The sequence below is a fragment of the Eimeria tenella genome, genomic scaffold (assembly GCF_000499545.2).
Source record: "Eimeria tenella Houghton genomic scaffold, Eth_scaff3, whole genome shotgun sequence".
NCBI classification, from domain to species: Eukaryota; Apicomplexa; class Conoidasida; order Eucoccidiorida; family Eimeriidae; genus Eimeria; species Eimeria tenella.
The window spans coordinates 998361-1022644 of NW_013542870.1; the positions used below are offsets into that span (position 1 = coordinate 998361).

The 24284-nt window shown below is 54.7% G+C and overlaps 6 protein-coding genes across 6 annotated transcripts; 3 read left to right on the plus strand and 3 right to left on the minus strand.

The window, feature by feature from the left end:
• Positions 1-2831: 2831 nt before the first annotated feature.
• Positions 2832-5329, minus strand: ETH_00020055 (uncharacterized protein; the record flags this gene model as incomplete). The annotated part of the gene is made up of 2 exons (XM_013375870.1): positions 2832-4595; positions 5114-5329. The coding sequence occupies 2 exons, from the start codon at positions 5327-5329 to the stop codon at positions 2832-2834; spliced, it is 1980 nt and encodes a 659-aa protein (XP_013231324.1).
• Positions 5330-7413: 2084 nt separating this feature from the next.
• On the minus strand, positions 7414-9489 carry ETH_00020060 (uncharacterized protein; the record flags this gene model as incomplete). The annotated part of the gene is made up of 1 exon (XM_013375871.1): positions 7414-9489. The coding sequence occupies one exon, from the start codon at positions 9487-9489 to the stop codon at positions 7414-7416; it is 2076 nt and encodes a 691-aa protein (XP_013231325.1).
• A 772-nt stretch (positions 9490-10261) lies between these two features.
• Positions 10262-18552, plus strand: ETH_00020065 (uncharacterized protein; the record flags this gene model as incomplete). Its single annotated transcript, XM_013375872.1, has 17 exons — positions 10262-10406; positions 10888-11253; positions 11373-11575; positions 11802-11966; positions 12272-12545; positions 12764-12924; positions 13270-13380; positions 13691-13824; positions 14212-14446; positions 14796-14960; positions 15191-15400; positions 15689-15836; positions 16191-16350; positions 16579-16761; positions 17253-17344; positions 17570-17681; positions 18189-18552. 17 exons carry the CDS (start codon positions 10262-10264, stop codon positions 18550-18552), a joined length of 3228 nt encoding a protein of 1075 aa, XP_013231326.1.
• A 471-nt stretch (positions 18553-19023) lies between these two features.
• Positions 19024-19323, plus strand: ETH_00020070 (uncharacterized protein; the record flags this gene model as incomplete). Its single annotated transcript, XM_013375873.1, has 1 exon — positions 19024-19323. One exon carries the CDS (start codon positions 19024-19026, stop codon positions 19321-19323), a length of 300 nt encoding a protein of 99 aa, XP_013231327.1.
• Positions 19324-19345: 22 nt separating this feature from the next.
• Positions 19346-22194, minus strand: ETH_00020075 (hydrolase-like protein, putative; the record flags this gene model as incomplete). The annotated part of the gene is made up of 4 exons (XM_013375874.1): positions 19346-19648; positions 19882-20042; positions 20345-21074; positions 21517-22194. 4 exons carry the CDS (start codon positions 22192-22194, stop codon positions 19346-19348), a joined length of 1872 nt encoding a protein of 623 aa, XP_013231328.1.
• Positions 22195-23267: 1073 nt separating this feature from the next.
• On the plus strand, positions 23268-24179 carry ETH_00020080 (uncharacterized protein; the record flags this gene model as incomplete). The annotated part of the gene is made up of 3 exons (XM_013375875.1): positions 23268-23369; positions 23570-24047; positions 24073-24179. The coding sequence occupies 3 exons, from the start codon at positions 23268-23270 to the stop codon at positions 24177-24179; spliced, it is 687 nt and encodes a 228-aa protein (XP_013231329.1).
• Positions 24180-24284: the final 105 nt, after the last annotated feature.

Consider the following 24284-nt stretch of genomic DNA (forward strand, 5'->3'; position numbering starts at 1 on the left):
ACCGGCCGCATATAATTTGACATTTTTGCATGTCCATACATTGTTGAGAGAGTTTTTCAGGCACCGGTCCTGTACCGAAGCCCTCTCGTCATGGCGTGACTTTCCGGCCTTTGATCAAAGTTACTGGTGTTTGTCTTCATATCATTTGGCCAGATCAATACGTTTATTTGTTGCGGTCTGGCGAGTGAGGCGCTCGTACTCTGTGTAATTCGTGCCTCCCACTGCTTCCCCTTACGGGAGCTACAAACTAAGCCTGCTTTTATCTTGGTGCGTATTAGAGCTTCCAGCCATCCTAACTTGAATCTCTCAAGTATTCGTTTCCACTAACCATACTGTTTTTGGAAGCAATTCGAGGAGAATTGACTTGGTCTTGGTGACCTATATTCTGGGGATGTTCATTTGTACGTGGACTATTTAGACACCTCATCTACCAGTAGCAGCTCGCATCAACATGCACTCTGGAATATGGGAAGCAAATGCGCTCACAAAGTAAGATGTGCACCTCGACAAGGAACGAGTCGTGGAAACACTCAGAGATTTTGCAACGAAGATACCCAAGCAACAGAAACCCGGAGAAGAAGCTCCCGGATTACCGAGATCAACAACCAGAGACTGAAATCAAGGAGACTCGGCTGCAATAGCTTGCATATGTCAGTAATAGATAGATTCTGTATTCTATCGCTTAGTGGAGTGTTAAGAGAGCTGGTTCAGCTGGAGTCGCAGTGACAACGCGACGAGTAAGCTGCTCAAGCCTAGTGTAGCTTGGGAAAGTATGAGGCACTGACGCTTTACTCTGAAAAAGTTTCGACGGACTTATATTAGGCAACGGGAGGCGAAACGGTAAGAGCTAACATCAGGAAAGGGGTAGTGTCTCGCATCTCGCGGGCCTTGGCTGGCCCGACCAGAGTTAAACCAACAATAGATGCTGCATTAAGCCATACCGCGGCGTGTTCAATACGCGAAAGCCAGAAAAGAGCTGTACTACCGCAACGAGAGAGAAGGCCCTCGTCGCGGTACCAGAGCTCTGTACGGACGTAAGGTTCATGGCCACCGAGCAGAAACGCCCAAGTTTGGAAGAGCACGATAGAAAACTTAAATAATTGTGGGAAAGGTGCCGTCGAATACAACGCTGTACTTGGAACGTCTCTATGCGTGGCACTCGTTGTTGAAATGAAGGACCATTACCTGCTGCTTTTGGTGACATTACAACTTAAAGCTTTTAACGGGCAGGCCTAGGCCTTGAGGATGCAGCGACTAGGTTCTGATGATGACAAATGCACCAGTTTCCAGAACCTTAATCGAGGACTGCTGTGTGTAGCCGCAGCAGGGCTCCACACCATAGTAGACTAACTGGAGGACAGAGCTAACAGTAAAATAACCCAGCTGGATAAGGGCGTAAATGGCGCCAACAGGGGAGCTGGAGGTACCTATGAGCAGCGAACTCCATGCTGACCTATGAGCAGCGAACTGCATGCTGAGTGACTATGGTGAATTACGGGATGACGTGAAACTACCGGCCCTTCTACAAGAAAAAGTTGGTAGTATGGGGCTATGGTGGCACGAGGTGTTGCTAAAAGAGACGGCTAAGTGTTGGAGGTTGCTGTATGGCGTCACTACGACGGCGCCTTATCTGATTCAAATTTTGTGGCCATGCATAAGAAGGCTTTTTAGCTTTTGGTGCAGAGCGCAGCATTATTAGCTTGTTTGTGATTAATCGACCGCAGCTTACGGTAGTGCGGTTTCGAAAAGGCGTGTGTTAACCATGTCTTCGTGCGATAGCAATAAACAATAGGTTATACCGGCCTTCTATGCGTCTGCTCAGATACATGGGGATGGAAAGTTTGTTTGATTCCAATGAGCCCAGCGTCAGGTCAGTCCTTCATTGCATGGTGATGTTTTACCCGTTGCGACATCATCGGAAGCTGACATCATCGGAAGCTAATCAGGCTCATGGCAGCCTTCCTAATATTGACGCTCAGAAATTATTGGCCATGTGCCGCATTGGAAACTGGCAAACCATCTGTACGCCAATTGGAATTCAAGCTAAATCGCCGATCCTGTTTTGAGGGTTTTGCGCGTGTGTTGCGGCGTAGGATTGCGTGTCACACCGACAGACGCAACATATTCGCAGCGCTCCTGAAAGGGACAGGCAATCTGAGCTCACGAGGCTAGCTGGAATTGCGAACTTCACGAAGGCACCTAGCAGCGCCTTTTGACTTCAGAAGCCACACGAATCACGTGGCCCAAATTTTTCAAGGGACAGTGGGACACTTCAAAACATCTTGTTGAATATAATCACGGGAGCCCAAATGCTGCTTGTAGGCATGCACTACTGGTTGGCTCTGGGCCTAAAGAAGTGGAGGTACACATGCAACCCGTCATGAGCCCTTTTCGTTGCTCTGCAGTGCCATTATGCTTTGACAACCTCCGAGCTGCAGCTGATGGCTATACACACTGCTGGTCATAGAGCAGTGTGTAAACTGCAATGTACATTTTAGTGTTTTGCATTCGTGGTGTATTGGGCTTCCCTTCGGAGGAACTAAATGCAGCATCCACACTCTTGCAAATTTATGGCGTTTCTCCTTGTTTGCATGCATGCAACGCATTGCAACCAATGTCAAACAAGCTTGCTGCTTGCCCAGAAATTGTCGAGGCACCCGAGGGCGGCGGCAAATATCCCGTAGCCGTGACCTCTTTTGCTTTTGCTTATTGCCAGAATCATCAAGCAAAAGACACATAATTTGACTAAAAGGAGAAACAGATTCATTGAGTGTTCTGTAACTTAGTGGTACCGCTGCACTCACGTTTACTCGAAGAGTCCCTTCTCGGCTTTACCAAGCACTTGGATTTGCCTTCAAAAATTCCCAGAAGGCTTCGTCCTCAGCGACGTCGTCTGCGTCTTCCTCCTCCTCTTTGCCACTGCTTTTGCTAAGAGGCTCCAAGCTACCTTCTTTAGTCAAGGTTTGGAGCCCCTGAGCAGGCAATAAGTAATGAGGATTTTCTTCCTCTCTCTTGCCCCAATCTTCGACCGCGACCAAGGAGAGAGGCCCTCCTGTCTCATCCTCGAGAGCCAAGATGACTCTCAAGTCTTCTAGAGTTAAGGACAGTAATTCAAGCTCTACTACGCCCTCAGGCCCGTCCAATTGCTGCACCCACTCTTCAGCTACGGTAGTCAAATGCAGAGGGCCGCCTTCGACCAAAGATACCTCATTGGCTCCCTGTCCCGACAGCTGAACCTGCGCTGGTGTTACGAACTGTTGCCCTAGAGCCTCTTCAAGCGCAGTCCAAAAATGGCCCACAATGGGATTTTCTAGAACGGAACCTTCCTTGGTTTCTAATGCTGCCTCAATGGCCCTCTGTTCGTGTAGAGGAACTGAGTCAAAGCCGAACTGAAGAGTCACTGCGTATGGGACACCTGCATAGGCGTGCCGCGATGAAGGCCCCACCAGGTCGCCGTCCCTCTGAACCTGTTCTGCATTCACCATGAAGCTGTAATCTAGCGCCTCAAGGAGAGCTGCCCTCTCTTCTTCAAGTGTTTGGTGAAGCCCTAACCCGTTACCTGTTGGCGCTCCCAAAACCCATGTCATTTCGGGGTTTTCTCCCACTCCGACAGCTGCACCCCGTTGGCCGCCTCGCGCAATGTATTTCTCCGCTATGCTGTAGCCAGCGGACGATCCCCACAAATGCCAATGCACGGCTGCACCAGGGCTTTTTAGCAGCGACTCTTCCTCTGCGGTTTCTTCTGTTGTCGCCTCAAAGCCCCCCCAAACGTCCCGCATCAAAGTTCTAGCATCTCGCTTTGGGGGATCTCGTACCTTGCCATGTTCCGCCTGTGCAGCCTCCTTCGTTTCTTTCGTGGAATCTCCCTTGTCTCTGGCCGTATGCCTTAACAGTATGCCCTGACTTGCTCTTTGGCTGGTGGATGCACAGGTTGGGCTGTCTTTCTTTTCCAGGAAAGGAGACGCATAGCGAGGCGCAGCACAAGAGGCAGGTGCCGCTATCTGTGTGTTCCCTTCTCTTTCTTGCAAAATCTGCTTTCCAGGCCGAGAAGCCGATAGGGCTCTTACTGCCCCTTCTTTGTGCATGTCCGCAAACTGGGAAGAGTCAGAGGATGCTGAGGAGGCCGAGGGATGCCCTGCAAGCGTCGTTTCCGTTTTGCTGTTGCCCTCTGCGGAAATATGCAGCTGCTGCTGCCGGGTTGTTTGGTCTGCTTGGTTCTTACGCTGATGTAGCAATAGCCATCTTTGCTGCTGCTGAAAATGGCTACGCAGCAAAGCCTTGCCCGCAGCGGCAGCGGCCCTCCTTCGTCTCTCCTCTGACGCAGGACTGCTCGATGGACAGGATGGCCTCCCGCTAAATAAAGAATCCTTTCTCAATCTCTCAAGAGCATGGTCTTGAGGGGCCTGCGCAAGATCTCCTGTTTCAGCCGGTGGTGCAGAATTCATTCCCATCTCGGCGTTGTTGCTAAAGGCCCTTGGGGAACCTTGAGAGGACTCTGGCAACTCATCCGAGAAAGCCCCGTAATGTTCAGTCGCTGGCTGTCGCTTTTGCACGACATGTGCTCCCACAGGCAATGAAGTGTCCCAACCTTTTCCCTGAAAGCAGTGACAGTAGCAGTGGTAGTGGCAACCATAAAGGCAACTTCGTCTGCAGCTACAGCGCCGGCAACAGAGCCAGCACCAACGGAATTTCACCTAGCCTTCTGCAGATTCCCAAATGTCGGGATTGAGCAAACTTATAGAGTGCATTCAGCACCAGACAGGCAGCGTGAAGTTAGCAAGCAAAATTGATCTGTCCTGCCGGTCTCTGTACCTCCGAGATTGGCTGAGAGTCGATTTCTGCTGAATCATCCCTCTGTGAAATTGCCGTTCTCTGTGTTGGCAGCAAACGCCGGCACACACAAACAGCAAAAGAATGTTAAGCCACGATCAGAGGATCGGTGAGGTACTCTGCTGCCAATAAGCATTCCAGGAGACAGGAGATGTCGTCTGTTTTGTTCGGTGCCTTTCTACGTCTCGCTTCCTCTTCTTTGTGTTTACGTTTGCTTCTCTGCCTTTCTGATTGTCTACTGCTCTTTGCCCCCGTTTCAATTCTCTTCCCTCTTCCGGCCTACCCGTTCTGTTCGGCCAGTTGTTCTATCTTGCTCAAGTTCAACTGCCTCAAGGCCCTTTATGGCCTCTGCCTCCTCTGCAGCAATGGTAATGCTCGTCTCTGTGGCGAAGAGGGTCAGAAGCAGCAGTAGCGAATACAGCAGCGGCTGCCGGCGAGGTCGAGCGTGCCACCCAACGTGGGAGGGCAGTGCGGGTGTGAAAGTCTTTAGACCGAGCATACCGTAGGCGAGTCAGGTTCTTTGCGAGGGCGAGAAGTGCTGAACAGGCGGATGCCTTGCTTTGCAGCGAACGCCCGACGCCGGAGGCTTGAACAGCCAAAAACAGTGGAAGTGCAAAATAAAAGATGGGAAGGTCTACTGTGTGTCACATACCCCAAGCCAGTTGCGCGATTATTCTGTCTTGAAATTGGAGGTGACTCTTTGGTTCCTTTGCACCGTCAAGGCGTTGGGTCTAGACTTCCCGCAGTAAGTGAGAAATAAACACTCATGAATGAATATTAAGGCACCTGATACAGGGACAGCTTGAAAGAATTGCTGAGGAGGCGTCGCTTGCTTCTAATCCAGTCTTCAATGTTGTTGAACTTGTTTCTGCGACTGTTGTTGCAAATGCATAGTTGCGAACTAGCCTACTCTGGGAGAGGCTGCCCAATTTATTGAGCGCCACAAATAACAATTCTTTAAAGAAGAGTACCTGCATGCAGACAAACGAGCAGAACGACGGGCCGGCGTACAATGCGAGCAGCCGCAGCAGCAACAGCAGCACGAACCGTAACGGCAGCAGCACGCGTAGGATTGGTGCCGCAACGGCTCTTCGGCACACTCACCAATGTGTCTAAATAAATGTTCCTGATATTTAGTATTAGACTAAAAGGGGAATTAGTCCAAATAACTTGTTATTGGTTGTAGCGGATGTGACCCTGCGAGCACAAAGAGGTCACCTGGAAGTAAATATTGCTGCTTCAGTGATCACCAAAGAAGGGGGGAAATTCAGTTGGAAATTCAATAGTTAATGAAGTAAGTCCGGATTAAACTCCAAAAGTGGTCAGAAATACGCGGAAATATTGAGGCCCTTAAACGCAAGTTGACGTTGCCTGTATGCCACTCCTGGCGAGTGGTCTCCTCTGCAACGCTGTAACGATTTGGGTATTCATAACATGCCTTCTAAAGCTAATTCAATGCATTCGTTTGTTCCTACCCACTTTTTCCGTCCGAGTAGGCAATGTGGAAGAAACCAGCAAGAAAATGGCCTCCCTTTCCAAGTGACGAGATTGGGGAGGTGCTGGGCATGTGCCACGCACCCCCTGAGACACGTTGCGGCTGAATCCTTTTCAGACCCTGAAAGCTCTCTAGCGCTAAAAAGGCTTGGTCATTATGCTGCCTATGGCAGCGCGAGCAGTCTAGGAACGCACTAAACAGTGCCCGACCACTACTGGCAAATAGCTACTGATGACTCACTGTAGATGGAGGCGACTCCCTCCTGTACCCTAACCGCTAAAAACCCTATCTCTAAGTCTATTCATGTAAAGAGCTACCAAAACTGACTGTACCACACAGCACATAGCGATGCAGACCACCATCGGCCAACGCTGTTCCCGACTCTCCCAACTACGATCTGCGAGCAATATCTGTTCTCTGTTCTACCTATTGGCATGAACTGCTTCGTGAAGGTCTGTCAGTTGATTCTTCGCTTGCCGTCTATGTGGTACTCTAGCCAGCCCAACAGACCTCCGTTTGTCGGTGGGCGCCGCAAGGGTTTCTATACACACTCCAGACAGCTAGAAACAGCACAGAAAGCATGAGGCAAGAAACAGGTCAGCACTGTAATTTTCTTCGGGCATTCGTGCTTCCCCTTCTTGGTCTACCCTCCCCAGGGGCATAATGTTTGGAAAAACACTGAGCAAAATAATTGTATGCAGACCAAGACAAAAACAAACGCGACAACGAACGCCAAAGTGCCCACCTCACCCTGCGCCACATCAGTGACCCAGTGTAGTGCTACTAGCAGTGTGCAAACAGATGCAACTGATCACTTTACACGCCTCTGCACACACTTCTTTGTATACATTCGCATGCGTGCACATACATAAATTTACGATTGCACACACGGCGGTGCAAGTGAATACGTACGCGAGCTGCTGTGTATACATGGATCAGCATTTGCACGTCCGTCTGAATTCACGTGCGCATGACAACGGCCACAGTCACGCGCAGCAACGCTTTTGTTCTACGCTATCATTCTTGAATGGGGTGTGTCGATCGCATGCAGGCGTAATTGCTCTTTTGCGCGCTATAGTTCTCTGCGATCAGGAGACGCATTGCGAGCATTGCGATGACTTGCGGGCTTCTATCTGTACAAACATATCGATTTCTTCTTGGAGGGTCTCTTTGTGGCGCTGCGAAAACCGACCACCAGACATGTGCGAGGCCCAGTCGTCCTCTGCCTGCACCAATGCCTGCAAGGGGGGAAGCACTGCGGCCTTTATTACTGCCCACTGCTCTTCCTGCGGCTTTTGCGGCTGCGGCTGCTGCTGCCGCATGCACTCCTCTGCTGCTGCTGCTGTCCACTTTATGAGGCAGACGCAGGCATAGGTGCACAACCTCCAAGCTGCTTCACAAGTGGGAAAAAGCGACAGAATGCGCCTTCCTTCTTCAGCTGTTTCGGCAGCCCGTGAGGCAGCAGCGCCTTCCACACGCAGCTGCTTAACAATCCAAGAGGGCTGCAGCGGTGCTGCATCAGCACGCTGCTGCCTCAGCTGCTGCTGCAGCAACTGTTGCAAGTCCACAGAGAGCAGCCGCAGCAGCTGGTGCCCACCGGCGAAGTGGGACGGTATAGTTTGGCAAACATATTTCCAGAAAAGCATTTCTTCCGTCTTCACTTCATGCGCGAGGCAATGTGAACCAAAAGAAACTTCCCCCTGTTGCTCAACAGAAACTGCATTCCCTAGCAGCGTGGCGCTGTCTATCACTGCAGCAGCAGCAGCAGCTTTCAACGCTTCGGTTTGGAAGAATTGCAGCACCCTGTGGGCATGTTCGGCTGCTTGGTAGCTGTGGCTGCGGACCCTGAGGTGCCACAGCGAAAAGCCCAGTTCGCACCTCAGAAGCAGCAGCAGCAAATCCTGCTGCTGCTTCATCTGCTGCTGCCTTATGTCAAATTGCGGCTGATGCCACCCCAGGCCCTGCGAAGCTGCCTTCACCAGCCAACGGATCTCGCGCTGCAAGTCCGGCTCAGCATCTCTACCCGCTGCTGCAGCTGCCGCGGTGGTTTGTGGCTGAAGCAGCCCAGGCGCCTTGGGCTGCTGCTGCTGTTGCTGCCGCTGCATCAGGAGGCGGACACACATCAGCAGCTGCTGGCGCCTGAGAGCCCACAGCTCGGCGCCTTTTGGGTGAAGCAGCAGCGGCAGGCGTGAGGCCCGCAGCTCTTCGAGAACACTGGCGACAGCAGCAGCAGCAGCCCAGTGCTGCTGCGCACAGGCTGGCGCCGATGCACGCTCTGCTATTCCTCTTGCTGCTGCTGCTGCGTCTGCAGCCGTTGCTGAGGGCGTGGCTGCTGCTTTGGGCTCCCTCAACAGCAGACAGGCTTCGGGCCCCTGCGGCCCCTGAAGCGCCTCCTGCTGCTGCAGCGACAGCAAGCGCATCTCAGCAGCACTATATCCTACATGGGCATCGCCTGTAAGTGTCAGCAGCAGCCTGCAGGGGCCCACTGGAAGCAGCGAAGAGCCGGGGGGGGGCCCTTGCTGGTTCAGAGAGGGTTCTGTGAGAAATGGCTTAAGGGCCCCCCGGGCAGCTGCATGCAGTCGAAAGAGAATGCACTCGCACAGAGCCAGGGCCACTTCCTCAACTTCTCCAAACGACTCAGCAGGCTTTTCTAATGGATTCCCTGTGCCCATTTCTGCCGGGGAGCACAGCACGCCATGTGCAGGCCCGTGGGCGGAAAGCAGAGCAATAGAGGCATTCTTTGAGTGTTTTTCTCCTGCAAATGTGTTACGGGAAGACTCAGGGGGCCCCTGACCCCGAGAATGTGCCTTATGTAGGCGATCGGCCTCCCGCTGCCTTCCCGTGCCCTCAGCAGGCGCCTGCAGCTGGGGAGCGGCTCCCCCCGCCGGCTGCAGTGGACGACTGGTCACATGGGACTGTTGGGGGCAGACCGCCAGAAACTCTTGACACGGCAATACTGCTACCTCGCAGACACGACAGGGAGGGGCAAGCAGCTCGGTGACGCATGTAGACAGCCAAGGCGGCAGAGGGCCTTCTAAAGGGTGGACTGGGCCTCCACGAGGCAATCGAGGGGAAGAGACTTCTTGTTCTTTTCCCTTCGCCTCCTTTTGTCCTCCGCCCGACTGGGGGGGGGCCCTGCAGCACGGGGTCACTTCTTCTTGCATGGGGCCTTGAGGCGGTTCCCCTAGATGCGTTAGGGGGCCTTCAGGCGGCCCTCTAACGATTTCTGCTGCTGTTTTCCCAGGTCTTGGATTTCCTGTCGTGTGCTGCTGCCGATGCAGCCTCTGCTGATCATGCTGCGGTTGCTGCGGCGGCCCCAGCCGCCCCTCCGATGCGAAGATCCCTTACACGCGGAGTAAAAACTGTGTCGCACACCCCCGTGTGCTGCAAAAGCCTTTAAACGTTTAGAAAGAAGATATCAGAATGGCCTGCGAGGCCAATCCCTACCTTTCCTTTTTCGGGGGCCCGCTTCTCAGCCGCGCCAGGCCCTGAGGACAGGGTCTGGCCTTGTGGGGAGGGCAGGCTGCTGAGCGGCGCTGGCCCTTTGTCCCTTTCTATTCATCGATGCATGCGAAATAAATGCTCATTTAACTGCTAATTAAACAAGCACAACGCAAAAGGGGGAGGCCCCCCAGTGGTGTCCCCTGTGTCTCGCTGGTGCTCGTTGTGGGGCCCCTTCCTCAGGTCTTGGGGTGGGTTGTTCCCATGTCTCGGGGGCCCCATCTGTTGAGTGTAAAGCCAAACGGATGGAAGGAGGACAGATAGGCACGGGAAGAGGCCAGGAGGTTCTTTTTTTAAGTTGCAGGCGTCAGCGGCGGCAGCAGCAGCAGCACCAGCAGCAGACGCTGGTTGCTCCTGATTTCAGTGTGAAGTCAATTGGCCCGGACTGAATAGTTTGCCCCTTCTCAGCCCGCGCGTTCCTTGTGATAGGCCGTCATGAGCGCCGCGAAGGGGCGACTTATGGGGCGGCCGCCGCTGCTGCTGCTGCCGACGCTGCTGCTGCTGGTTCTCTTCCAGGGGGCTGTGGGTTTGGCCCAAGACAACTCTTCTCCATTCTTCGGCTTCATCGGATTCCCCGGAGGTAAGCAAAAAGAGAGGCTCAGGGGCAGCAGGGGGCACACAGGGGCGAAGCCCCAGAGCGAGATGGACACAGAGGCCAGCACACAGAGGCCAAAATATGCAGAACAGCCACAGGGGCTTTTCCTATGCTGCCTCTCAGAAGCTGACAGTTGACAGAGCACTGAAGGCACTTGAATGAATGCAGAACTAATATAGAATTGTGGGAGGTTAGAGGGTACAGCGTGTGCTATTGTAGGTCTGCGGACTCTGCAGTAATATACGTCCTTATCTATTTAGCTTGTCGATTCTCTTGGCTTTGGAAAGACACAACATGGTATAGAGGTTTCGTCTGCTCTGGTTCCACCTACAGCAAGCTGTCTCTATCTGTACATACAAATATATATATTATCGTTGCATATATATTTCTTTTATTATTGGGGCCATTTATGTGGCATTGACGGGAGTAGAAGGCAAGTGCTCCTCTTGCTTCTTTGCTTCTACAGGTTCCCTGCGCAGCTTTCTTTCTCGGGGCGTTCCCCGCAGCAAATCGGTCAGCAGCAGCGAGAGCAGCAGCAGCAGCCGGCGGGAAGTGGGGGCCTCTCGCTTCACCAGCTATGAGGGGCCCCTCGACTCTTCTCTGGAGAAGGGCAGGGGGGGCCCCGGGGCCCACGCCAGCTGGTACGGGTGCATGTGGCAGCAAGTGGGGGCTGAGGGAGCAGCAGGGGTGGGGCCTCTCCGTGCAGGAGATGATGGGCTGGTCCTCGACGCCAGCGACTACACTGAAAAGGCTTGGGAGGCGATGGGGGCCCTGGGGTCCATAGCGGACAAGCACGAGTCGGCCTACGTGGAGGCGGAGATGCTGTTGCTGGGTAGGTTGCAGCTGCTCCAGGCTGCTGCTGCGCTGCTGCTGCTGCTGCGGGCTGCCCGCGAGCTGCCGCTGCTGCTGAGGGCGCGCCTGCTGCGGCTCCCCGGGTGTGCTGCTGCGCAGCTCTGCTGCAGGATGGCCCTGAGGGTTTGGCCCACCGCGTCTTAAGCCGCGCTGGGGTTTCTGTGGAGAAGCTCACTGAGGAGGTGGAGAGACACCTAGAAAGACAGCCGCGAATGGCGCTGGGCTTTGGCGACCAGAAGGTCCTGGGCAGGGGGCTGCAACAGGTCCTTGCCTCTGCGCAGCGTTTTAAGAGGGAGTTCAGAGTAAGGCCAGGGGCTGCCTCCACCCGTGCTGCTGCTGCTGCTGCTGCTGCTGCTGCTCCTAAGTGCTGCCTCCTCCCCTGTTCCTGTTACGACCGCCCCACAGGCGCTTCCAGTGTCTGCTGTCCGCGTGTTTGTCTGCGTGGCCGCCACAATTGGAGCTGTGCTGTGGCTTCTGGAACTGCTGCTGATGCTGCTGCTGATGCTGCTGTTGCTACTTGTGTTGTAGGATGAGTACCTGTCTGTGGAGCACCTGCTGCTGGGTCTGGCTGCGGAGGACGCGAAGTTCCTCCGGCCAGCGCTTCAAAGGCAAGGCGTGAGTTTCAACAAAATCAAAGAGGCGGTGGTGGAGGTGCGGGGTAAGAAGAGGGTCAATACTAAGAACCCCGAGATGGTGAGCCAAATTGTCTTCAGTAGCAGGCTCACTTACACTCTACTCTTGCAGCTACAAGAACAGGAAAGCTAGCAGGCAGATAGGCAGGAAGAAGCGGGCGAGCCTGAGATGGCAGGAGCGGCATGACTTTCGCTGCAGCAGCAGCGGTGGCAGGACCAGTTGCATCGTTTGCAAGATGCGTAACTGCCCGCCCGTGTGGGGAAACACGTTTTCCTTTTAGTCTGTTCTTTCATGAGAGAATATTAAGAATAACTTTTTGATGCGTTAGTTCCTCTGCCTCCACCTTCATTTGTTTCCTTATCCAGGCTTACCAGGCCTTGGAGCGATATTCGAAAGATCTGACGGCGGAGGCAAGAGCTGGCAAACTGGACCCTGTGGTGGGCAGAGACGACGAGATACGGCGAGTGATTCAGATTCTTTCACGGAGAACTAAGAACAACCCCATACTGTTAGGAGACCCTGGTGTTGGCAAGACAGCCATTGTTGAGGGCCTCGCCCAAAGGATCGTATCTGGAGATGTCCCGGACTCACTCAAAGGCAGGCGCGTGCTCGCACTGGACATGGGCGCACTTGTTGCCGGTAAGCCATCTGCTCGCTAGCTTTCCTTTGTTGCCCGTGCTGCTTTCAGTAGTGCTACTGTTGCTGCTGGCCACAGTCCCGGTGGTGTGTTCAGCGGATAAATCCGGGGCAGGAGGGGTTGTAGCCTTGTTGGCAAGTAGCTCTATAGGCTAGGCGCTTCGCTGGCAACTAGCCAGCGGTTTAGCTTGTTATTACGTGCCATTGTTTGTTTTGTAAAGGGTCTAAGTACCGCGGTGAGTTTGAAGAGCGGCTGAAGACCGTGTTGAAGGACGTGCAGGACGCCGAGGGCGACGTCGTCCTTTTCATTGATGAGATCCACACGGTTGTCGGCGCAGGGGCCTCATCAGAAGGCGCTATGGATGCAGGCAATCTTCTGAAGGTAACAGTCCCGCTATTGTGTGCCTCGTTGCTATGTAATTGTCTCGCTTAGCTGGATAGTTAAAGCATTCACAGCAACGCCACAAAGTCCTTTTCGTCTCGCTAACAGCTTTTTTACATCCAGTCTCATCTTTTTCTCAAAGTTATGCCACTGTTGATCTTGGATTTCTCCTTCGAAGACACGGGCGTTAACTGTCTGCAAGCGTCATTCCTTCCAGTGACCTCTCCTCCCTTGGTTTGTAGGAGCCATGTTGATGTTCACGACGTTGTCCTTTTAGCAAGAGTCGTGGTGTTCGCGTGTGCCTATTTCTAATTATATCTGCCTGCTGTTTGTTTGTTCCCTCAGCCCCTCCTAGCAAGAGGAGAGCTTCGCTGCATCGGGGCGACAACCACGCAAGAGTATCGCCAGCATATTGAGAAGGACAAGGCCCTTGAGCGGCGATTCCAGCGCGTCCTGGTGCGTCCCGCCCCCTTAGAAGTAGCTGACTGTACAAGAGGCTGCATGGCCTAAGACTGGGGCTTTTGGCCGAAATATATAGAAGGCAGCAGCGAATGTACACAGCAGACAGCCATTCTATGATGGTGCAAGTCTTTTAATGGATATCGGGATTTTTGCGGGGCCCTGCCATGTTGGGTCCTCTCCGGCCCCAGCTAGCGTGTGAAGGCTGTGAAGTGCCCTCGTACCTTTTTTAGGGGTTTCTGTTTCTTCATTGATGCCGCGCATGTGCTCATAATGACTTCGCCTTGCTTGCTGTTGCGGACTGCAGATAGACGAGCCTCAGGTGGAGGCGACAGTGAGCATTCTCAGAGGCCTAAAGGAGCGCTATGAAGTTCATCACGGTGTCCGTATTCTGGACTCTGCACTCGTGGAGGCAGCCAACCTCGCGAGCCGCTACATCACGTGAGACTTTGTTGTAGCCATATGCTGGGCCAGGGTGGGGCATGCAGGCAGCTGTGCTAGAAGTAGAGAGTTATACCATGGGGCGGCTGCGGCCACCCGGATGTGGAACTCAAATATATTCACTAAACAGGACGAGATAGGCATCTTTTGTCTCTGAAGGCTTAGTGGCGTGCGTACGTTCTTGCACCCAACGTGTAGGCGAGTCATGGCAAGACCAGCTCTTGTTTTTGCTGCGCATGGGGGCTCAAGTTGCTGGCTGCGAAGGAACTGACTGACGGCTTCTGGCTGTTCTGCCTGCAGTTCAGGGTTTGGTGATGCCGCAGGCATTTGGTGAATTCGTGCTGCTGATTCTTAAAGTGGTGCTTTAATGCGTATTTGCCGCTCCAGGGATCGCTTCTTGCCGGATAAGGCGATCGATCTTGTGGATGAAGCGGCTGCACGTCTGAAGATCCAAGTGAGCAGCAAACCCATACAGTTGGATAGGCTGGACAGGCTGCTGCTGCAGCTGGAAATGGAGCGCATCTCAATCTTGGGAGACAGCAAGGCCAGAGCCCTGGATGAGCAAGAGAAGCTACGCCTCCGGGCGGTGGAGAGTCAAATTGAGAGATTGCAGGCGCAACAGGTATTATTTTCTATTTTCCCATTGTTTGCGTGCGTGTCTTGTTGCTCATTGTGGTCTATCGTAGTGCGTGTCAATTCTTCTTTGTGTTTGCCAGTCGCATTCACGCGATTTTGCGCACACCGTGTGCCTGCGATGCTTGTGTTTGTGGGCTTGTTGTTGTCCCTTCCCTTGCATTTGATTGTGGTGCCCCTCACGTTTCTGTTTCCAGTTGTGCTTGAAATTATATGCTTGCGTTTGTTCGTTGCTGTTTCTCCTTGCTACATTGGTGCGAGGCTTCTACTGTTGCAGCTGTCAGTGACCCTGCTCACAACTTGCTGCTTGCCCGTGTTTTGGTTTGTCTGGAATTCAGGCGACGCTTACCGACGCCTGGAACAAAGAAAAGAGTCAAGTGGATGCTATAAGAGCAATTAAGGAACGCATTGACGTCGTCAAGGTAGAGGTTGAAAGGGCAGAGAGAGAGTTTGACCTCAACAGAGCAGCAGAACTTCGATTCGAGACTCTGCCTGATCTTGAGGTAAACAACCCTTTTCGTCTTGTTGCAGCTGCTTATGATGGTTCTGCTGCTGAACGGCATGCACCAGGAAGCTTGCAATGCTTAGCTTGTCAGAGCATGAAAGCGATTTCAGCGGCGTGAGTGTTATTGTTTCTTTTTGTGCGTTCTTGCTGCTAAAGTCGCCTTGCTTAATTGTTTGAATCTAGTATTACAGAGCGGTTGTTTGTTGACGTGGCTGGGTGCTTGTGCAGCGGCAATTGCAAGAGGCGGAGGCGCAGTATAAGGCGGCGCATGCAGAGGGCCGGCGTCTGCTGCGGGACGAAGTGACGGCAGATGATATAGCTGGGGTAGTGGCGGTTTGGACAGGAATCCCACTGACTAGGCTGAAGGAGTCTGAGCGGGAGAAGCTTTTGAACCTTAAAGATCGACTGCATGAGCGTATTATAGCCCAAGATAAAGCAGTATGTTCCGTATTTGTTGCATCTTTTCGTTGTCTCACTTGTAATTATCAATTTAGACAAATGGGTTGCCTGGAATACACTGCGTTTCGAGAATTGCAGAGGCACAGTGGAAAACAACTCTTTTTTCCTGTATTTTTGTCTCCCGGCGAGCCCATTTTTGCGTTATGTTCATGCCTCTATATACTGCATTATTATCTGCGCCAGATTATTGTTTTGTTCTGCCTCTGGCGCCTGGTGGCAAGAGAGTTTCGTGCCACTTGCCACTGTGGCGGTGCGCGCGGTGTTTAGGTTTCTGCGGTGGCGGAGGCCATCCAAAGATCCCGCGCAGGCCTCAACGACCCGAACCGCCCGATTGCTTCTTTGTTCTTCCTGGGCCCCACTGGCGTTGGCAAGACGGAGCTCTGCAGGGCCCTCGCGGAGGCCCTCTTTGCCTCGGGTGAGTGGAAGACTGCCTCTGCTGCAGGAGCAACTTTAATGAAATTTGTTGAGACGGGAAAGAGGCAGACACCAGGGATAAAGAACCGCAGGCTGAGGCACATCTCCAGAGCGGGCAGACTGCTATGCAGCGTGCGAACAACAGTAGAGTGTTACTGAAAGGGCAGACCCAAGTCCTGTTGCTGCTACTCTGCTGACTCTGCCCATTCCCAGCTCCTGCCTCTAAAACCTTCAGAGGAACTCCTCACACGCTTACTAAATGCGAGGCTTCCTGTAGTCTGGACGCTTTTGAGTTTGGGGCGTGGGAGTTTGGTACGCGGATGCTGCTTGTCGGTGTCAATTTTTGCTGCTGCAGAGGATGCGATTGTGCGGATAAATATGAGCGAGTACATGGAAAGACACAGTGTATCTCGACTTATTGGGGCTCCACCTGGCTACGTGGGGTTCGAGCAGGGAGGACAGTTAACTGATGCTGTCCGCAAGAAGCCATATTCTGTCATTCTTTTTGATGAGATGTAAGGCTAACAGCTCCATTGCGCAAGCACCCGTGAATGGGGACCGTCAGCAAATTGGTGGACCAGCTGAAGCAGCACGCATACGTGTTGCTTCTCTGCACTTTCCCTCTTTTCTTAGCCAATGCAAAAGGCTTGTCATAGTTGCAGGTGCACGCCATGCTAGGTGCGGCTGATGGGTTCCAAACCTATTTAGATGGTTTTGGCTGCCTTCTGTGTCTTCGAGTTCAGGGAGAAGGCCCACCCAGAGATATTCAACGTGTTGCTGCAGCTGCTGGACGAAGGCCGACTGGCGGACAGCAAGGGCAACGTGGTTAATTTCAGAAACTGTGTCGTGATCTTTACTTCAAACATAGGCGCAGATGCTCTCCTTGAAAGCGCTGGGGACCCCTCTAAGAAACAAGCTGTTGAAAAGTAGGTGTTGAAGACGGTCAGTCTTTCTGGTAGTTGCATGTAGGCTGGAGGGTCGGGCTGTGCTCCGAAACTTTTGTTCTGCGTTACTTCGTCGTGTGAACGCAGAGCCTAGAATATAGGGTTTATAGGTGGAGTGCATTTTTGAGGACTTAATCATGTCTGCCTGCCTTTGTTTATTTGATGCGTTTGGATTGCTGTTGACACTGCATGTGCTCCGGTGCGCTTACACCCGGAGCGTTTTGCTTATTTGCCGAAGATGGAGAAACATTTGCCTCCATTGCGAGGCAGCGCAGGCCGAGGCAGTCTTTTGTACCCCTCGAGAGCCTATGGCGCAGCAAAGGCGAATCTGAGGCCATTGGCGACGCGCTCTTTGTGTCCGCCTAGTCATGTCTATGGGTATACAGGAAGGAAAGGGTTTAAGGGGTTACCAGTGCCCCCTGTGGATTAGGGGCGGGTCTTGGGGCTTTTGCACTGGTGTTGTTTGACCGCAGGAAAGTCATGCAGACAGTGCGTGACACTTTACGGCCAGAGTTTTACAACCGCATCGATGAGTTCGTTGTGTTTGACGCCCTCACCAAACAACGTAGGCAAAATATAGAACTCATAAAGGCAAATGTTTGTGCGTGTGAAAGCACGCATTCGCTTCTTAACGTGCTTATACAAATACGTGCTTTCAAAGCAGAATGCTTACTAGATTTATACATACGTATATATGCGTACATTCACTTGCGCGTAGTCGTGCACCATTTATATAAACATTCAGTGAGCTGAGCTAAGATCCTTGGAGTTGCTGTGCGTCACTTTGCAGAAATCAAGGAGGTTGTACGGTTGGAGATGGAGCGTGTGGCGGATCGCTTGTTGGAAAAGAAGATCAAGCTTAAAGTGGACGAGTCGGCCCTGGTTCATCTGGCAGACACAGGGTAAGTTGCATCTGTGTGGGGTTCCGTTGAGCTTCTGTTCAGGTTTTGGTTTTCCTTTGCATGAGGCTGAAGATGATGGACAGCTCTGGGTAGAGCAGCCTTTTGCTGCTTCCCGCTATCATGCATATGTGAACTGCTCATCTGCGGCAGGTGGAGAACTGTATGCGCTTGCATATGGGCACATCATGGCATGTGAAGCCACTCGTGGATTGGGCTTTGTTGGTGTTTCTCGTTTCTGTGTTTCCGATTGTGTGTGTCCACCTATTTGTCACTGCCTCTGAGTGTGTAAGCCATTGTGTCCATCTCTTTGGCTTCTTGTCTGGGACCTTGTGTTTGTTGACTTCCGCTGACTGAGTAAGCTGATGTATCAGTCTTTGGCTTCTTGTGGGGCCTCTTGTGCTTGTTTACTTTGGCTGTGGCCGCGTCCTCGTCATCTCTGCTTGCCGCGTCTTCCTCGCCTTTGCTTCGGCTGCATCTGTGTCAGTTACTTCTACTTGTGCTGCTCAGCTACGACCCCGCGTACGGGGCTCGCCCGTTGAAGCGCCTGATTCAAAGGCTGGTGGAAACGCGCATAGCGCAGCTGCTGCTGCAGGGCAGCCTGCAGGAGCTGGACACTGTGACAGTCAAGAGTGAGAACAACACTCTTCTGTTTTCCGTCTCCAGCGCTGCCACGGGGGAGACCACGGACTACCCAGCTTCCCCTGCACCCACGCCGGCTTCTCCCAGCAGCGCAGCAACGGAGCAGCAGGCAACCCTGGCAGCGCCTCCCGCAGCAGCAGCACAAGTGCCGGCAATAGCACCAGAGAATGCTGCTGCCACTGACACGCGGGCACAAGTGGTCACGCAGGAACCGCTGGTCCCAACTTCATGATGGGCTGGTGGCAGTGTCGTGACTAGCGACGCAAACCATGGCTAGCGAGCTTCGGCTGAGTGGCTGGCTAGCTTTTCCGAGTTGGCACTGTGAGCAGCTAGCTGCTGTAGCTGCTGCTGCTTCAAAGTGTCGGTCCAGGTTCAGTGCCGCGTGCGCAGCAAAGGTTCCCAGGAAGTTTGCCTGGGCCCCGAAGCAGCGACGCCGAGGCCAAAAATACAACAAATGCCATATGAGGGACAAAGAAACCACTTCGTGTACGCGAATGGGCCAAGGGCAGCAGGGAAGTTTGTCCCAGCCTCTTCCTGCTCACTGAACTTTTCTTCGTTTAGTTGACCCGCACAATTCAGAAACGAACACACAACTTTAATGCGGCATACTGCTTCGATAGAAACATTTTGTTCACTCTGTGGCGCACAAACACAGTTTAGTGTAGCCAAAGAAACAGTCAAATTCAAAAAGAACAGACACAGAATGGATTCAATTCGAAACAGCCAACACAACGCCACGGCGAGCCCGCGCCTCCGAAGATCTTCACTGCGGGCATTCGCTGCCGGTGCGGCCGCCAGCTATTTTCAGCTTTTGGCAGCATTTTGGCAGCACTTCTTTTTGCAAATACACAGTGTCAGCTGGTTGCAGCTTCTGCTGCTGAGCGCGTGCTCGCGGACCGCCGTTGCTGCTGCCGCTGCAGAAGACGAGCCGACAAGCAGCTGCCGCACTTGCGGCAGCTGCTTCGCTGCTGCATTGCTGCTGCAGCAGCGCGGCTGGCAATAGTGCGCCGCATTGCAGCAGCAGCTCAGCTGCTGCTGCAGCAAAGCGGCGTTTCAACAGCCGACCCACGGAAGCTGAGGTAGAGGCCGTCGTGGGCAAGGCGCACTTCTTGAATGTTGCTATCAGTTCCTCTCACCTGTCTGTACACCTCCCGGTGAGCTGCCAGCCACTGCTGCAGCCTTTCATTTGTCATTTTGTGTTCTAAGCAGCAGTCCATTCCCACAAACAGCAAACGCCGCGGCTGCAGCAGCACGCCCAAGTCCAGCGCCTCTTGCAGGCAAAAGTGCGCTGCGTGCGGCCGCTCCCCTATAGCGTCCAGAATCAGCACCTGCGCAGCAGCAGCAGCAAACGCAGCAACAGCAGCAGCAAATGCGGCAGCAGCAGCAGCAGCGAATGCAGCAGCTGCGACCCCACAAACACAAGCAGCAGCAGCATCACCGCCAGCGCCCGCGTCGCTGTCAGCACCACCAGCACCCGCAGCAACAGCCACAGCAGCAACAACAGCCACAGCAGCAGCAACGGCCGCAGCAGCAGCAACAGACGCAGCAGCAGCAGCAGCACCTCGGGCTTCGGGAGCTGCAGCAGCCGCTCGAGGACCACGGGGGGCACAGCAGTGACGTCGGACAGCAGCAAGAAGGGCTCCAGGCCCAAAGCCACAAGTCCCAAACAAACATAAGAGCCCCCGTGGTATATGGGGAAGGAGAAGATGGGCATTTGCAAACCTGAGCCAACACACACATACCAAATACCTTCCTTCCTGCTGCAGCAGCAGCTGCTGCTGCTGCTGCTGTAGCTGCTGTTGTGGCTGCAGCCGCTGCTGCTGTAAATGCAGCTGCTGCTGCTGTAGCTGCACCTGCTGCTGCTGTGGCTCCAGCAGCTGCTGCTGTAGCTGCAGCTGCTGCTGTAGTTGCTGCTGGAGTCACTGCAGCAGCTGCTGCTGCTGTAGTTGCTGCTGGAGTCATTGCAGCAGCAGCTGCAGCAGCAGCTACAGCTCCTGCACTTAAGGCGTGCTGCTTTTGCTTACCAGGGACTCGCAGCCTCGTGAAACCCCAAGAGTCAATCGGCTCCACCTTGAGTTGAGCATCTGCTGCTGCTGCTGCTGCGTCTGCGGGCCTTGCTGGGGGTGCCGCAGCCGCAGCCGCTGCTGCCAGACGGGGTATGCCTTGAGTTGCTGCAGCTTCCTTCAGAGTCTCCCCTGCGGCTTTCGCAACAGCAGCAGCAGCAGCCTCTGCAGCAGCAGCAGCAGCAGCAGGCAGCACAGTGTCATTAAGGATACGGAAATCAATGCATGCAACTTTGCGCCTCAGCAGCAGCCGGCCTTTGTTTGTGACGGCGAACTCTCCGTCTTCAGTCCTGCTGACAATGCCCTCTGCGTCTGCTGCAGCTGCTGCTGCTGCTGCTGGGGAGGCGCTGCTGCTGCTGCTGCTGCTGCTGCTGCTGCTGCAGCGCTCCAAGAACGGCCGCAGCAGGTAAGAATAACCACGGGAAATGGAAGCAAAAGTGCGGGCCCCCATGAAGCAGCAAAGCCAGTTTTTGGGGGCGTACCAGCGGCAGTCTTGCCGGTCCTGTGCTGCTGCTGCTGCTGCTTCTGCTGCTGCTGCTTGGGGCCCCGCTGCAGCTGCTGCTGCTGCTGCCACTGCCGGCGGACACGCAAACGTGGGCCTGTCAAATGGCTGCAGATCTCTCAGATCGTCGAGGCCCCCAATGGCGTCCATGTGGTCGTGGGTCAAGAACACAGCGTCTACACAGCTCAGCTGCAGCAGCAGCAGCAACAGCAGCAGAAGCAGCAACCGGCTGATCAGCTGCAGCGGCTACCGCCAGCGCCTCGCTGGTAGCAGCAGAGGGAGCAGCAACAGCAGCAACTACCGTACGCACGTCCTCAACACATCTGCAAAGCATCCCGACAGCCAAGTGCATCTACAAATGCTCCCGCTGCTGCTACACGCGCAGCAGCAGCAGCAGCAGCGGCAGCGGCGGAAGTAGCAGCAGCAGCAGCAGACTAGAGCACCTCCCTTCTACAGGGTGCGCTTCCAACAGCAGCTACAGCAGCAGCAGCCCAGAATTCCTGCCTTTTACAGAGTGCGCTTCGAACAGCAGCAGAAGCGGCAGCAGCAGCAGCAGCAGCCGAGCAATCCTCCCTTCTACAGGGTGCGCTACCAACAGCAGCAGCAGCAGCAGCAGCAGGGCGCACCGTACATTGTATGCGCAGCCGAAAGTGACGAGGGAGTCCCTGAGGGTCTTGCCGCAGTCTATCAGCAGCTGCTGCCCCTCGAGCTGCAGCAGCAGCGAAATGTTTCTTCTTTTGTTGGGTCCTTCGGGACACAGCAAAGCCCTCAAGCAGGTGGCGCATGCAGCATTGCGGGAGTCGCGAGCAGCAACTTCCAGCGCGCGGCCTTCCAGGCCCGCTGCTGCTGCTGCTGCTGCTGCTGCTGCTGCGGGTTCTGCTGCTGCTGCTGCGGGGGCGGCTGCGCCGCCCAAGGCGCTGCCGCCGTCGCTGGCGAGGGCTCCCTGCTTCGCCTGCTGCTCCTGCTGCCGCTGCTGCTGCTGCTGCTGCTTGAGGTGTTGCCGATAGAGGACCGCTTGCTGCTGCAGCTCCTGCAGCGGCGGCGGCGGGGCTGCACGCCTGGCCACAAGGTGGTAAGGGTGGGAGGGGTCGGACAGAGAAAGAATATGATTTAGTTGAGGGATGGAAGCGGAACCCCCGGAGCCAAGAAACAGGACACCGCTGCTGCTGCTGCTGCTGCTGCTGCTGGCGGCTTCAGCGGCGTCAGTGCTGCCGCTGCTGCTGCCGCTCCCGCTGCGGCAGATGTTGCTGCAAATGTCCTCGAAGAGAGGCGACACAGCTGCGACGCGGTCCCGCACTGACTGCGCCATCTTCTTCAACAGCGGAAGGCGCTGCTGCTGCTGCTGCTGCTGCTGCTCTCCCTCGTGCTGCAGACGCCGGCGGCACCTGTGGTGCAGCACCAATTCGTAAATTTACTTTTCGCCTTCCGGAGCGTGCACTTGTGGCGTGTGGGGAGCAATGCTCGCGCAGCATCAGCTGCAGCAGCTGCAGCAGCAGCTGCTGCAGCAGCAGCAGGAGCACCTGCTGCTGCTACTGCCAGGCAGCAGCCTAGTTGTGCTAATCCGCGGGTGTCTTTTGCTGTTTCGATGAAGAAGAGATGTGTGAAAATTGAAATAATTGATTAATTAGAAGGACCTTAAAATAATTTCTTAGTGGCTGCTGCTGCTGTTCCGCAGCACCGAGAAGGCTCCGATACATCGCTGCTGCTGCTGCTGCTGCTGCTGCTGCTGCTGGCGGTCTTGCTGCTGCTGTTAGTGCTGCAAGCCACACCGCAGCTCGCCTGCATGAAAATCGTACTATTCTTTGCATTGCTTTTATTTGTAAATAATCCTGAAAGCTGCAGCTACTGGGGCCAAGCAGGCAGCAGCCCCAACGCCGCTGGCGTTGCTGTGAGCCGCCCTCAAGACCAGCCGCAGCAGACAGCTGTCTGCTGCTTTGTCTGCAGCACTTTTTGCATTTTAAGACTCATCTGCACGTAGCTTTATCTCAATTGCAGCCAGAGAGGCCGCTGAAGGCCCAGCTGCTGCAGCAGCAGCCCACCACTGACAGAGCGCAGCAGCAGCCGCCGAAGCCACAGCAGCAGCAGCGGCAGGGGCCCCCCAAGTTCATTGAATTTAAAGGCCCTAGGGGGCCCCAAATGACTTTTTAACAAATGTGCAAACAACTGCAGCATGAGTCTGGCCAGACAAGCAGCAGCTGAGGCCGCAGAGCGAAGCAGCAAGCTGCGCGTGTAGCTGTGAGGCGGGTCAGGTGCACACGCAGCAGAAGCAGCAGCAAAAGCAGAAACAGCCGCAGCAGCAGCAGCAGCTGCCGCAGAGGGACCGAGAGCAGCAACGGCAACAGCAGCAGCAGGAGCAGCAGCAGCGGCACGGGTCTTCACAAAATGGAGCTGCACACCAAGAGCTCTGCAGTGCCCCTCGAGGCAGCAGATAAGCTCAAGGCGGGGCCTCCGCCCCTTTCTACTCCGCACAAGTCCCCGAACGAGGTATGATTGGCAGCAGCAACAACTGCAGCAGCAGCTGCAGCAGCAGAAGCGGCAGCAGCCCTGCTGCAGCTGCTGCTGCAGTCATTGTACCTCTCCCTGCCGTCGTTTCTAAGTTGATTTTGCTGTGTGTCTTTGCTCACCGCGTGTATCTGTATACACGGGCGTTGCCGTCTGCTGCTGCTGCTGCTGCTGCTGCTCAGCCCTTGACTGCTGCGCTGCAGGAGCTGCAGCGGGAGCTGCTGGGCGTGGTGAAGAGCAACAGAGACCTCTCGGACTGCCTTTGCTGCACTCGGCAGCGGCTGAGAGCAGCAGAAGAGAGCCGCATGCAATTAGCAGCAGATTTGCGGTGTCTGTACACCCGGCTGAGCTCGACTGTGGCTGCCTTCGACGCCAAGCACAAGGCAGCAGCAGCAGCAGCAGCAGCAGCAGACAGCTGCAGCAACAAGGCTGCTGTCGAGCAGCTGCTAGACCTCGCAGACTTCCTCCACCTCAAGCTGCAGCTGCTGCTGCACAACCACCTCACCCTCGACCAGCAGGGGGGCCCCCCAGAGGGGCCCCCGCAGCAGCAGGGACCCCCACAGCAGCAGGGGCCCCTGCAGCAGCAGGGGCCCCTGCAGCAGCAGGGGCCCCCGCTGCAGCAGGGGGCCCCGCTGCAGCAGGGGCCCCTCTCTCCGATGAGTCCTGCTCAGCTTCAGGCACATAGCCACCCGCTGCAGCAGCAGCAGCAGCAGCATTACCAACAGCAGGAGGAGCAGCGGCAGCAGCAGCAGCTGCTACAGCAGCAGCAGCAGCGCTACGATGAAGTACTGAAGGAAAACGAGCGGCTGCAGCAGCACAATCTTTACCTAATCCAGCAGCTGGAGAGCTTCCAGCGGCAGCAGCAGCAGCTGCAGCAGCAACAGCAGCAGCTACAGC